The following is a 14,522-nucleotide window of genomic DNA, read 5'->3' on the forward strand; positions in this document are numbered from 1 at the left end:
CTTGCCCTTTCTTCTACAACGTTGCTTCAGTTCAATTAGGCTTGTGGGCATTCGTTTGCACAGATGCACTGCTCTTTTAAGATCCTGCCACAGCATTTCAATTGGGATTCAGTCTTCGATTTTGACTGGGCCATTACAACACCTTGACCGTTTTCCAACTGATGTTGCATTTAACTAATTGTAAGACTTTTTAAGCACCATATGTTGTCTATGCACACGCTTAGCTTGTCTAGTCATCTAATAGGATGGGACTCTCTGGAGCAGATAAACATGAATCTATTCGCGCCATCCCTAATACCAGGCATGAGCAATAGTGGTATAAAGCCAATCACCATTGAGCTTTTATTGTATAAAACATGCACACACAGGTGCCTAAAATGTTTGCCGAATATTCAATACTGTATCCTAAGTGAAATTTGCTTTCTGTCTTGCAGAGATAGCCCAGGTGACTACAGCATATACTGCCTTAGGGATTGAGCAGTTGAACCTGTCCCCTGGCCAGCTTATCCTCATCCTCAGTAAGAACCCCACTGGCTGGTGGCTTGGGGAACTGCAGGTCAGATTATTATTATTATTTATTTATTTATTTATTTATTGTTTTTTTTTTGTTATTTTTTTATTATCTGTAACTAATAAAATAAAAGTAATGCTAATAAGTATTGCTGAAATTTTACTATGGAATGCGAACGTTTAGTTTTAGTTTGCCATTAAAAGCAATTTCATGATGAATGGTGAAAAAATTACTACTTTTTTCTTTTTTACTTTTTTTTTCGAGTCACCATCATTATCTTAAGAACATGAAGATGCTGTCTTCTGTAATTACAAGATTCTGTAATTACAAGAAAAGTACACAATGGAATATGAAATATGCAGTTTAAGTAATATGTTATCCCACCATATTGTGTCATTTAGGTCCTTATATGTGTAATATTATTGGTAGCGTGGCATTGACTAGATTTTATTTTTCTTTTTTTTTGTACAACCTACTGCTCATGCTTTAGGCAAGAGGTAAGAAGCGCCAGAAGGGCTGGTTTCCAGCATCTCATGTCAAACTACTAGGCTCAAACAGTGGCAAGTCTACTCCTGCAGCTGTACCAGGTAAAGCAGAGAAGTTCCCACATTGTGTAGCCATGCTGGTCTCTTTCAGTCTTGTCATTATTGGCTCACCCGGTCTTTACCTGCCTCTTTTTAGTCTGCCAGGTCATCGCCATGTATGACTACACGGCGGCCAATGAGGATGAGCTTAGCTTTTCTAAGAGTCAACTCATCAACGTGCTGGACAAGAATGACCCTGACTGGTGGAAGGGAGAGGTCAATGGGGTCACAGGCCTGTTTCCCACCAACTATGTGAAAATGACCACCTCAGATTCTGACCCTAGCCAGCAGTGTAAGTAAAGGCCCACAAACGGACCTGTTTCTTTTTGTTCCCATGTTCACAGGGCTTGGTACAGGGAATCCAGTTTTTTTACTGCAGCTTGCTGCTGTTTGATACTCAGTTAGGAACAATGCATTAATTAGTTAAAGACAATTTAGAGCTGAATCTTATTTGGAATTACTTACTTGGAATGGTGCCTTAAATTTGTATTGGTTGTTTCTTTGTTTTACTTAAGACTATGGTATATAACACAGTGCATTGTTCATTATAGGTAGAAAAAGTATTCCAATTAAATAGGGAGTGTTTTGAATGCAGTATACTGTACATACGCATTATGGGAAAGCATTGTAAATTAAGTTTCCTATTATTTTAAGTATATTCAATTTTTCTGCAATAATGTCTTTGACAATTGCATTCATTATCATTTCTTATCCATATTCTTCTTACACTCGGTTTCCCTTTGGGTTCTCTCTTCTTTCTTCTTTTTGTAGGGTGGTAGCACCTATTCCCCTTCCTTCACCTTTGAGACACTATCTCCTCCCTCACAAGGGAGGAGACCCTATTGACATTCAACATCTACCCCTCCTTTTCCATTCTCTGATGTATTCTGCTCTAACCACCTCTTATAACTCTATACTACAGCTGTTGTGCCTTCTTTTGAAGGTGTTCTGTTTGAGGAACTGTTGTGTAGGGTTGGGTAATATGACTCAAATCTCACATCACAATAAGCAATTATAAATATTGAAATTTATGTTGACAGCATTGATCACAGTAAGATACACTGTAGTGACTCCTGGCTTAGCGTTATAGCTTTAAAGACTTATAATGGTAATTTATGTAGGCTGCATAGATTTCTGATGTGCTGAAATTTAGTGTTTTGCTATTGGCATACAAACAAGCTGTTTGTGAGAGAATTAATGGTATTTGTGCTAAATTACCCCTAAAGCGCTTTACAAGGCTGGTAGGTTTTGTTCTTTGTATTTTTTTTTGCTCTAAATATATCTGTTCTTTTAGGCTGTTACATAGTCATGCTGCACAAGCTTGTTAACAACCTTACACTTCACATTACAGTAATTTGTCTAAGCTATGTGACAGCAAAGAAAAAACGCATATGGAGCAAAACATATTAGCTTTTGTTGTTTATTAAAGGAACAGTAGAAGCAAAACTCCACATACATGGTGCATACATGCACATACAAATATATACAGTGTCAAATACATATATATATATATACATATACATATATATATTGCCCAGCCCTACTATTTTCATTATAACAGGGCAAAGATAGAATGGTGGGCTTTTCAGTCTCATTTCTTTTTTCCCTTCACTTTTAAATCTCTAAATACAAATAATTTGTTTGGTATTCATAGAACAGTGGGAGCCTTTGTTTAACCTACTGTTTGGTCATTTGGTTACATGATTCTGCAATGCTGCTTTAATAATGTGTTGTTGGATCTAATCCATCTACATGAAGTACATTTACTGGTATTGTGCTGCAGATACTGCCACAGTGGCCGCTGTGCTGTTTTGTTTTGTTTTTTTTTACTGGAATTTTTAGTCTTCAGAGTGAAAAGGCACACAGTCACTGAAGTACCTGTATGCTTCTTGAACAAAAGTTACTGGACCGTATTGGTAGAACAGAAAAGAAAAATACATAGGAGGTTTCAAATGCTAAGCTAAAAAAAATTGTTTTTTGGTTAAGGGTGCTCTTATTTATTAGCAGTTACCTTGTACTTGTTTGTCAACAGAACTTGCAGTTGTTACAAATATTGTGAAATTAAAATGATTGGAAGTATATTGTTTGCTTTGAATTAACATTATGGTTAAGACAAAGCAGTTTTTACCTAACATGCTGCTAGTACAAGCACTATACCTTTCAAAATATTGTTACCCATATATTGCATTTTTTCTGCCCAGTTCACATTTGTATAAATAGATGTCAATATCTTTAGTGAAGCTATGCAAACATTTGTGATGTGGAAGAAGTATAACCTTAATATAATATAATGGAAATTTTGGAGAATGCTAAATCTTGTAACTTATATATTTGATGAAAAACATCTAGACATTAAAAGGCCTTTAAAAAAACATTGTCGTCCCATTGAGTTGTATCGTTAACAAAATTAATTAAATGGTTTTCAAATGTACCTCAGTTTTAAACTGGGCTGTAGGTTATTTTTAAATAGTTACTGATTTAGCCAAATGTGTGCTCTAAGAAGTCACAAAAAATGTTCAAGAAACCTCATAAATGTTCTGATTAATTAGAATTCTAATGTAATTTTCAGTTCTGACTTCAGGCAGGAAGGGTTGTCCCAATGCTATTTTTTTTATACCAAGTGTAGTACCAAACAGCACTGTAGCAAAACATTAAAATGTAAAATGTTTTTCCCACAAAAATGTTTGAAAGCTTTACAACCATTCAATGTAATCTTTAATGATAAAAGCTTCAGTACTATACCTGTATTTTACATTCACATTTATATGTATGGTATTTGGCAGACACATATTTCCAAGTGCTTATTTGTCCACTGTACCTAGTATGGAATAGGTCTAAAGTCCAAAATACCTTTCAGCTCTGGTACTGTGAAATATAAGAGACAGTTCTGGTATATACATAGATAGATAGATGCCCATTACTCAAGAGCTAGGTACAAACAATTTAATGCTAGTGTCTGCAGTAATAGGACTATATGAATAGATGCAGTAGGGCAATCACTGGCATAACAGAAATGCAAGATCAATTAGTGCTCAATTAGTGCTCTCATAAGAGAGAGGATTTGAAGGATGATTAATCAAGCTGAGCCATACCCAAAGCTTGTAATTCTCTTGGTACAGATCTGTACACCTGGGTGTCCTTTTGTAGAGAGAGAGTGTAAAATTATTTGAATTTGGTAGAAGAGAAATCTACATGACAGAGTTTGCAACATGAGCGGCTGTTATTGACACAACTACCCTAGGGTGTTGTGCTTCTGCTGCTGGAGTGTCCATGGAATTCTTGAAAGATCTTGCTGAGAACTTGTAGTTCCAGGGATGTACAGCAGCTCAGTCTTGCTGGGACTTAGCTTCAGTTGGTGGGCTGCCATCCATGATGAGATGAGTTGAGTGTCCTCAGCTCAGCAGTGGTAGGAGAACCAATTTGAAGATACTACTTTACTAATAAAATGAGTGTAGAGTAAATAGAGAAGAGGACCAAGCACCAAGCCTTGTGGGACACAGCTATAGAGTCTGCATGGAGCGGATTTGGATCCCTTTCAGGTAGGATGCTAACCACTTTAACGCAGAGCCAGTGATTCCCAGGCTGGCAAGGACTGTATGCAGAGAGCTGCAACGAAGAATCAGGACCTGTGACACTTTGGCTGATGGAGTTTCTCAGCAACAATGAAGACAGCTTCTGTAGAACATGCTGGGGATTTTAGTACATAAACTGCTCTTTGCCAAAATGATTAAATGTTCTAAGATTAAAAGTGCTAAAAAGAATGAACAACATTGGTGGGATGGGGTCTAGCAGACAGGTGGTAAGCATACTTCAGCAGAGGGCAGGAGAGTTAAGCAGAGAGAAAGCTTGAAAGTACTGACGTGTTCACAGATTTTTTTTATTCACATAGTCCTTATTGTTTAGCTCTACTTTCAAAACTGTCTAGGTGCAAAAACTCACATTAATGGTATTGACCCTGTGTAAGAACAACCAGTTGATTGGTGAAGTTGTATAGTATTATTAACTACTTATAATATTCTATACCCGTTCATCTCTGCTGCTGAAGATATTCTTAAGGCAACAAACGCTGAAGTATCAGTACATGCAGTCTTAAGCTTGCCAAGCATGCTGCCTTTGACCCACTGTCAGCCTGTTTTGGTAAAAACAGATTTCACCTTAACAATAGATACGCATGCTTTTTGTATGCGGTGTAGTCAAGGAAAAGACCGAGCTTACTGAACACAGTGTAAGCTCTGTGAACAATGAGTGTTCACACACCTGGTAAGCTGCTCTTTTTAAGACTGTGGGATGTGGATGATGGTGAGGATGATGAAGGCACCTTGAAAGACTCTGCCTCACAGAGGCTTCAGGACCATCAGAATGGGGGGGCCTCGTCAGGTAAGGCTTGATGTGAGCGTTTTCGAGTGCCCTTCCTTTTTTTGCCACTGTGATTGTCCTGCTTGCTTTTTTGAGTGTGTTTGGAACAGGAGCTCTTTGCTGTGGCTTTAGAACCAGGGGTGTGTGTTTTTCCTTGGTTTGGCCGGGGGTGGGGTGGGGTGGGGGTGAGGCAGAGGTCACCACATGCTTGAATCTCGTTGTAGGGTGTGCTGATTTGACCAGTCTGGACTCCATGAGCCCTCAGGAGAAGAAACGCCAGGGTTACATCCATGAGCTGATTGAGACAGAAGAACGATACATGGAGGATCTTCAGCTGGTCCTGGAGGTACGACGTCTGTTTCTCTTTACAGTGATGCGTTGTTCAGTCAGTTTGTACACTTTGTTTTAAAAATTACAGTGATTGTAGGGCACCTAAACTTTCTCGGCTATTCTCATCTACAAATTGTTAATTTGTTCTGCATTATGTTGTATTTGCATTCCTTGTGCTTAAAAAATGTGTATTACCCAGTAGTTGTAGAGGTCTACAGAAGTGATATATTCTGCCGGTCCCTAAAACATTGATGTTATGATTTTGTTGAAGGTGTTCCACAAGCCAATGTCTGAGTCGGGACGGCTGACGGAGGCTGAGATGAACATGATTTTTGTCAACTGGAAAGAGCTCATCATGTGCAACACCAAGCTGCTAAAGTATGTGAACTGTACTCAGTGCTGCCCCACCATTCAGTAGTCCATTTAGGTCCTGTAGGTTACAGACACTTGTGAAATTGGGGCATGACCAATGAGTTTTGTTAGATTTTTCATTGTTCCTGTTTTCTTCACATTTCTGAGTGGTTGCTAAAACATGGTTTTGTGTGTGTGGGTCAGGGCCCTTCGAGTGAGGAAGAAGATGGGAGGAGAAAAGATGCCTGTTCAGATGGTGGGTGACATCCTGGCTGCAGAGCTCTCTCACATGCAGGCCTACATTCGCTTCTGCAGCTGCCAGCTAAATGCTGCTGCATTGCTTCAACAGAAGACCGACCAGGAACCAGATTTCAAAGACTTTCTCAAGGTGTCACTCAGTGTCAAGTTTGCTTCTGTTTGATTCCCCTACCACTTCTCCAATTTGCACAGCTTCCATTAACAATTGTAACCATTATGTTGTTCAATGGGGGGGGGGGGGGTTCTTATTCAAAATGTTGTTGATCAACCAATACTATCTGGCATTTGATTCTTTAGCTTTGCCTCGGAGCAACTGTTGTTACCAAACTTGCACCTATTGCAGATTATTATGTTTTACATTCAGACTTCTGTATTATTTTTTTCCTTGTCAGTGTTCAGTGGTGCTAAAAATGAACTTTTCACTTGGAAAATACAAAAATAAACCACCCCAACTTCAGTTTTCCAGTGTTTTGCCCTGATTAAATAGTTACTGATTCTAATTCTTTCTTTTCAGAAAATTGCCACGGACTACCGCTGTAAAGGAATGCCTTTGTCTAGCTTCTTACTCAAACCTATGCAAAGAATCACACGATATCCTCTTCACATAAAAAATGTGAGTGTCTCTAACCATAGCTTTCTGCCCTTTGCCATATTCTGAAATTAAGGTGTCTTGCTCAAAGACTGAAAGTGTCTTAATAGGTGAATGTGTTTGTGCCTCCATTCTCAGATCCTTGAGAGTACTCCTGAGAGTCATGTGGATCATTCTCAGTTGCGAGAGGCTCTGGAGAAGGCTGAGGAGCTATGCTCTCAGGTGAACGAGGGAGTGCGAGAAAAGGAGAATTCAGATCGCCTGGAGTGGATCCAGAGTCATGTCCAGTGTGAGGGGATCACAGAAGTAAGAAACATGCCGTAATATTCCTAATGCAGTCAAAACTAATGTTTGTTGTTGTTTAGATTCCCCTAAACAAATATGTTAGTTATTATTAGAACAAGAACAAAATACAATAAAAAAAGGTTTGGAAAGTGTAATAAAACCTAATAAAAATAAAATAAAAACAAATAACAGTATAAAAATAAAAACAAATAACAGGACCTGGCAAAAAATGAGTTGTCAATCAACAACTGTTTCCTAAATAATTAAATATTTAGTAATTAAATAATTAAGTGATATTTCATATTTATATATAATTATATATAATTAATATATTTTCTTTGTTCCTATAGAACCTGGTATTTAACTCTTTGACCAACTGCCTGGGTCCTCGAAAGCTCCTGCACAGCGGGAAACTGTTTAAGACAAAGAGCAACAAGGAGCTGTATGCTTTCCTCTTCAATGACTTCCTCCTCTTTACCCAAGCTGTCAAGCAATTCACCTCCTCCGGGTCGGACAAGCTCTTCAGCCCAAAGTCCAGCGCTCAGTACAAGATGTACAAAACAGTAAGGGCTTAAACCTCATCCATGCATAAATAGTAATATGATCTAATGGAAATCAATGAATACATCAGGCTGTCTTTCGTATTGTGTTTTATTATTCTGATTTATATATATATATATATATATATATATATATATATATATATATATATATATATATATGTATATATGTATATGTGTGTAATGTGTATAAAATGCTGTTTGTTTTGTGACTGACCAAAAATTCTATATTGTTATTGTAATGTAGGTATACCAGTAAAATCAGCAACTTTCTTTGAAGGTGTCTATGTGCCCTATTCCATTTGACTTCTGTTTTTTTTATTTTACACAAGCTCTTGAGTCAGTTCAGTGACATATGATGCCTCTCATATTTTGTTGTATTTGCCAGCCTGTGTTCCTAAATGAAGTCCTGGTGAAGATGCCATCTGACCCATCCAGTGATGAGCCAATCTTCCACATCTCTCACATTGACAGGGTCTATACCCTAAAGACAGAGAACATCAATGAGAGGTAAGTTCGAGTCAGTGTATTTAATTATGTTCAATTATATATCTTATCACTGAAGATATACTAAGAGCTCGTTTAGACCTGGCATTAAGATGCTTTTTTGGTTGATTATTTCGCATCCGCATGTGTAAACACCCCAAGGCATATTGTGATCGGATTACAATGCGATCACTCAAACCACATTCGGAGGTGGTCAGAGACTGATCTCATCCTTATTTAATACAAGTGTAAACAGAATGCGCTTTCTGTGATCGGATTCCATTGGGCAAACGGAAACATGTTCATCAAAAAAAATAAAAGTAAATGGCAAGTGTAAATGGGTAATTATTTGTCCTAAAAGACACTCTTACTTTTTTATAATCTGTATTTTTTTTTATTATTTTTTTGTGGGTAGGACTGCTTGGGTTCAGAAGATCAAGGCAGCTTCAGAGGAGTTTATTGAGACTGAGAAAAAGAAACGAGAGAAGGCCTATCAAGGTAAGCTTTTGAGGGCTAGTTAGTGTTCCAACTTCTATTTTTTTTTTTTTTTTTGAATATCTGCTTCTGATATTCACTTTTTTTGTTTAAACCATCTGACTGTATGAATCACTTTGTACCTGTTTTCCTAATAGAATTAGGGAATAGAATTCCGATAGAATTATGTATTGTTTATGCATTATATTCCTCCTTCCTTTTGACAGCTCGCTCCATGAAAGCAAGTGGAATTGGTCGACTGCTTGTCACTATCCAGGAGGCAACAGAGCTTAAATCTTCTAAACCAAGTGGTGAGCTTTATTTTGATCTTTATTGAGGAATTTTCAGTCTTTCAGAGTGATTTGCTGTGAAATAAACCATTCTTACATTACAGGGTCAGAATGTTTCACAGTGGTAGTGATGGGATACATGTGTTTAAAGCATTCCCAGATCATGGAAAACTTACAATTTACAATACACTTACAAAGGAAAATGTACAATGTTTACTATGTCAAACTATTATTAACCTTTCAAAATTTACCATTCCTGATATGGAACGTTAATTGCAAAAGCAGCCCATTTGAATGTATTATTTTTGTGATGCCACAAAAAAACAATGTAATTAACTTTATCCTCTTGTTCAGCCAACAAGTGTTCAAGTCTGAAGTGTTTTTTGAACGATGAAGCCATATAAAACGGCAATCGTGTACATATAACTGTGGTAATCACAACAACGTTTAATTTCATTCCAAGGGACAAAGAGCAGTTTCATTAATTATAAAAAAGTAAAATTAATTATGACCTTTTTTGCTATATAAATTTACAACTTAATTAGTGGACCTCAGGGATGATGGGGAGAGTCCTAGTTCCTGTCACTATCACTTTAAAGAAGTAGTGTGTGCGTTTCTCTATAAGAAGCCATTCATCACTTTAAATTGCTGTAAATGACTGTTTACATCTCAATGACTGAGCTATTCAGAAATTATGAAGCCTCTTAGTTTAAAGATTTGCTGTTGGAATTTATGTGTTTGCTGATATTTTCGTTCTCTTTATCTTACTGCTTATTAGGAAAGAGTAATCCCTACTGTGAGGTGACCATGGGTGCACAATGCTACACTTCTCGAACCCTAAATGACACAATTAACCCTAAGTGGAACTTTAACTGTCAGTTTCACATCAAGGACCTGTATCAGGATGTTCTATGCATCACCGTTTATGAACGCGAGCAGTTTGCTCCTGACGGTAAGTCATTTTTGTGGTTTTATGAGAAACATTATTAACTTGATCGCTTTAAGTTAAATTAAATGTAATTAAATTTAATGGATCCCATACACCTCTTTACATATGACATTTATATTTTTGCTATATTGCCATCCCTGATTGATGTGACCTTTGAAGCAGTCACAAAATCTGATGAAACGGTACTGTGCCTGTAGACTTCCTAGGTCGCACTGAGGTTCCAGTGGCCACTATTAAAAAGGAGTTGGAGAATAAAGGGCCTGCCACCAGGAGGCTGCTGCTTCATGAAGTGCCCACCGGAGAGGTGTGGGTCCGCCTTGACTTGCAGTTGTTTGATGGCAAAGCCCATAAATGAGAGGATTTGAGCTCAAGACACAGCCTGTTTAGCACACACGAGCTCCCCCACGAAGTCCTTCAGATTTTCCATATGTTGCCTTGCCTTACAACTTACCCTCAACTACTGTGGAATGTGCTACTGTATGTGACTTTTTTTCAAGACCTGTAAAACATGTATTGTTGACTATGCCAAGTTTTGCGGTTTGCAGCCATTTTGTAAAACAAGTGATTTAAAGTGAAGCGGTTTTTGCCAGAATAGTTTACCACTGGATGTAGAGATATCTCAGGATTTCTATTTTTCCTTGAACATACTGTCTATTTTGCTGTACTAGATGCTGTTTTATTTTTCCCTTTTCTTAGATTCATTTGATCTGTAATAGATCAGGATTGGCACTTGATCTTGTAAGGGAACACTACCTTTTTTTCTTTAACAAAGCTTTTCTAGCCTTATACTGTATAATTTAAGCCCTTATACATTATAATAGAGAAATGATTTTTGCATTCACCCTTTTTTTTTTCTTCTTCAAAATGTGATTGTTAGTGATCTTAAGGCTCCACGAAAATAATAGCTTAACAGCTACAAAAAAGGTTTTATTTGGTATGGTACAAACAAATGAAATGATTACCCAGGAATGACTCTAATCACAGTTGGTTTTGTGAGAGTTTTATTTATTTTAACTTATGCATCTCTGACTATCCACACTTTAGGAACAGTTGGTAACTTTTATTTCTGTTAGCATTGACACCACATTTTACATTAGCCATCTGCCTTAAACTGCCTGAGCTCTATCAGCCACTGCAGTTCTGTAAGACCATTTTCTTTTGTTTTTTAAGATTTGGCTCACCCCCCTCCTTGTCGGCTTTTATCTGTTCTAAAAGGACAGGCTTTGCCGCTACTCAGCAATGACACAAGCATAGTCCCTAACATGAGCACAAAATATGCAACAAAAATCAGGGTTCAGAAGCAAAAATAAAATTTATGTGAGGATTTCTCGCCTTTTTTCTTGAGTTTCACTGAAACAGGAACATGGTGCAGTTGCAACCAATTTTTAAAAATGTAAACAGTCAGTGGGTTGATATAAAAATAGTGCAATGTCGAGAAATGGTTGATCTACCAAGATCTATCTAGTTGCTCGTAAGTCCATTAAGTTCTACAACTCCTCCTTACACTTAACGCTGACATTCAAAAAAGGGCCTTACGTTTACACACCCAAACAGTAAGTTTACTGTCACCATTACTCAGAAAGAGAGAAAGAGAGATGCAATGGCAGTGACCGAGCAGCGCTTTTAGATTCGGCCTCAATCGGACATTTAGCTAGGAAACCTTGTTAGCTACCCGCACTGGTACAAGTATAGATGTCAAAGTCTTTTAGTTTAATAAAGTAAATAAATCTGCTACACCTACTAAACTAGCTAGTAGGCCATCACTAAGAAACTGGGCTATAGCGTTAATTGCAGCTTGTTTTAATTCAAAGAGAAGCATCGGCTCATTTTGTTGCAAGGCTGGACTTTATCGGTAAACAGGCGCCATGTTGAGCGTTACGAGAACTTTCATTCATATTGCAACGAGTGCCCGTTCGCCTCGCTGTAAGCATTAGTAAAGTGGAGCTGCTTGAAGAAGGACGGCGACTACACGGACTGCATTTCCCATGAGCATTTTGTGCGCAAGTAGGTAAGTAGCCCTTAGTTACATAAAAGTTTGTTTGCAAAAAGCTAAACGTGGTAGCCATAGTGTTCATTCTCGCATGCAGAGATGTCAAGTCAAATTTATTTGTATAGCTTTTTACAACTGTTGTCACAAAGCAGCTTTACATAATTAGTACAAGACAGTGAAAAATGATGGTGTTGTATGCGCGCGTGTTAATACCATTCTATTATAGCTACCGTTTTACGGCAGGCAGTGTATATATAAGCATTTTCTCTAATAACTCATACTTAATAAGTATGTCTTGCCAGCTAGCTCGCTAATCTTCTCTAGAACGGACCACTTAACACTAACACTTCATGTAGCTACAGACATTATATAGAGCTCCTTTAGCGACAGGCTGCTTCACCCCAAGTGTGTGAAGGAGCGGTATCGCAGGTCCTTCCTTCCTGCTGCCGTCAGACTCCACAACCAGCACTGCTCCCAGCGGACCACATACACACACACTTAACTACACACACATGTTCATGTTCAGGGAATACTATGTGCAATATCCCCCCCCCCCCCCCCCCCCCATGTGCAATTAAGAGTCATTTGCTGTAAATAATATTATTTATTGTTTTTTAAATTCTTATTTATATTGTGTATATAGTGTAAATTATTTATCTAAATTTTTGTAACTGAGTGTCCTGCTATCCCTTTCTGCTGTCACACTGTGAATTTCCCCACTGCGGGACTAATAAAGGACTATCTTATCTTATCATCTTAAATTAGAGCAAATCGGTTGCTAAGGACTCCAAGAGGGTAGCAACATAAAAAGCCGTCGTGGTAGCGCTAGCTAGCGTTTTAGCTCGAGCTTTACTACTACGACGAAATGAACCAGTTTCAAACTTTAATCAACGACTGCCTTATTCAGACGAAGCACGTACACAGTGTTGCGATTCTTGTAGCTAAAACTGGCGGTGTGATTGCGAGCTCGCCGCGATTTCAGGTAAGTTTAAAGCTCAGCTGTTTGAGCGTAATGCGCGTGCTTCGCTGTCAGTTCTACAGACTGAACCTCTATACATACACACAACACGAATGATGCACTTTGAATGATGTCTTCTTTAGATCCTTTCTCGAGAAGCTGAGATGTTTAGAGATGCTTTCAAGCATTTGACCCCAACTAGAGAACGAGGCTTTTACTTCAGGGAGGAGGAATTTCGTTGTGTCCGGGCGGACAGGAACTCCATCTACTGCAAGTGTGTAAGTCAACCTGCATTGGGTCCTTTTGCAACAGAAGCTTATGGACAAGAAATGGGCCATATACCACTAGCTAATTTGTTAACGATCTGATACCAAGTAACACAAAGTTTAATATGACACATCACATAAAATAAATCTTTGTTGTGGAAGAAGCCTTTATAGAAAGCCTTTATATTGTAGAAAAGCATTATTTCATTGGTATCAAACAATTGCTTAGAAGACTGACCACATCTCTAGGTGCATGAACGTGCGCCGGACTGGGAGTCATTCAACATGGGAGTCAGTTGTCTGATTCCACGCACTACGAATCCAGAGCCAACTCTGAAGCTTTGGACAAGACCCCACACAGAGACACCGCACACACGAGTCCGTTATGTTGTGTGATATCTGTCTAGACAACCTGTCACCCACAAACACATCCAAATACATTAACCATCTGCCATTATTTACAGGGGGGGGCGGAAGGAAAAGTAGATCCTATAAGATCCTATGCTACACGTTTATTTGACACATTAAATACAGTCGTTTCCTTCATGTTCAGTGTTAACTGTGAAGTGTTTTTGAAAGCTCAAAAAGAAAACACATTTTCACATGACCATCCAGTCTTCAAAAGAAACATCGAAACATCGAATCGAATACTGATCGATGGAGTCGATTCCATGAGTCGACTCAACACAAAAATGCATCAGTTTCAGGTGCATTACACTATTCTAAATAATAAAATATTTTGTTAGCTACGTTTACTTTTGTTTTACATTTTGTTCAAAGTAAAATACAGACAGGTTGTCTTTATAGTGGTCGAAGAATGTCTCTGTCTACTCTTGAATCGACTCGATATTGAACCATATCTGTCTTTGTCTTTTCATCATGCCGTTCTTTTCAGGGAGGACATGGCCTGATACTGCTCAGAACTGCTCTCTTTGTAATAGTTGCCACATACAGCGAGGGTATGTCTCCTGGTGTCTGCGTGGAAGCTGTTGAGAGCCTGGGTACAGCTAAACAGCGGTTGTTTTGTAGCTATAGCTAACAATTTAAGCACGATTGCTTCTGTTCACGATGTTCTTATGTTCGTTGTTGTTGTTTTTTCAGCTAAATATCTACGTGAGAAGGGAAAATGAAACGACCAAAGTCCTCCTAACATACCGCTCTGACTGTACAAGTAAGGAGTCTGTTAGAAACACAACTTTATGGAGAACAATGGACCAACTGAACAGTATTAGCTAGTATATATAGCTAGCTAGCTAGAGTCAGACGGAAACGTCGCCATTTTAGC

General features: G+C 38.3%; 2 protein-coding genes across 2 annotated transcripts in view; both read left to right on the forward strand.

Moving 5' to 3' along the window:
* The window catches only part of itsn2b (intersectin 2b), a 40,383-nt gene extending 29,042 nt beyond the window's left edge, over nucleotides 1–11,341 (forward strand). Inside the window, exons 26-39 of the mRNA XM_072689915.1 lie at nucleotides 435–556; nucleotides 1,002–1,098; nucleotides 1,193–1,387; nucleotides 5,676–5,797; nucleotides 6,053–6,159; nucleotides 6,337–6,520; nucleotides 6,905–7,003; nucleotides 7,118–7,285; nucleotides 7,615–7,827; nucleotides 8,213–8,334; nucleotides 8,726–8,808; nucleotides 9,012–9,095; nucleotides 9,853–10,026; nucleotides 10,221–11,341. Of these exons, the coding sequence (XP_072546016.1) occupies nucleotides 435–556; nucleotides 1,002–1,098; nucleotides 1,193–1,387; nucleotides 5,676–5,797; nucleotides 6,053–6,159; nucleotides 6,337–6,520; nucleotides 6,905–7,003; nucleotides 7,118–7,285; nucleotides 7,615–7,827; nucleotides 8,213–8,334; nucleotides 8,726–8,808; nucleotides 9,012–9,095; nucleotides 9,853–10,026; nucleotides 10,221–10,378 (1,928 nt within the window). The 3' untranslated portion in view covers nucleotides 10,379–11,341. The remainder of the gene's footprint in view (nucleotides 1–434; nucleotides 557–1,001; nucleotides 1,099–1,192; nucleotides 1,388–5,675; nucleotides 5,798–6,052; nucleotides 6,160–6,336; nucleotides 6,521–6,904; nucleotides 7,004–7,117; nucleotides 7,286–7,614; nucleotides 7,828–8,212; nucleotides 8,335–8,725; nucleotides 8,809–9,011; nucleotides 9,096–9,852; nucleotides 10,027–10,220) is intronic.
* Nucleotides 11,342–12,834: 1,493 nt separating this feature from the next.
* pfn4 (profilin family member 4) lies at nucleotides 12,835–14,367 on the forward strand. The gene is made up of 4 exons (XM_072690628.1): nucleotides 12,835–12,995; nucleotides 13,115–13,249; nucleotides 14,133–14,238; nucleotides 14,339–14,367. Exons 1-4 carry the CDS (start codon nucleotides 12,879–12,881, stop codon nucleotides 14,365–14,367), a joined length of 387 nt encoding a protein of 128 aa, XP_072546729.1. The 5' UTR covers nucleotides 12,835–12,878.
* Nucleotides 14,368–14,522: the final 155 nt, after the last annotated feature.

Source organism: Salminus brasiliensis, chromosome 10 (genome assembly GCF_030463535.1).
Source record: "Salminus brasiliensis chromosome 10, fSalBra1.hap2, whole genome shotgun sequence".
Classification (NCBI taxonomy): domain Eukaryota; kingdom Metazoa; phylum Chordata; class Actinopteri; order Characiformes; family Bryconidae; genus Salminus; species Salminus brasiliensis.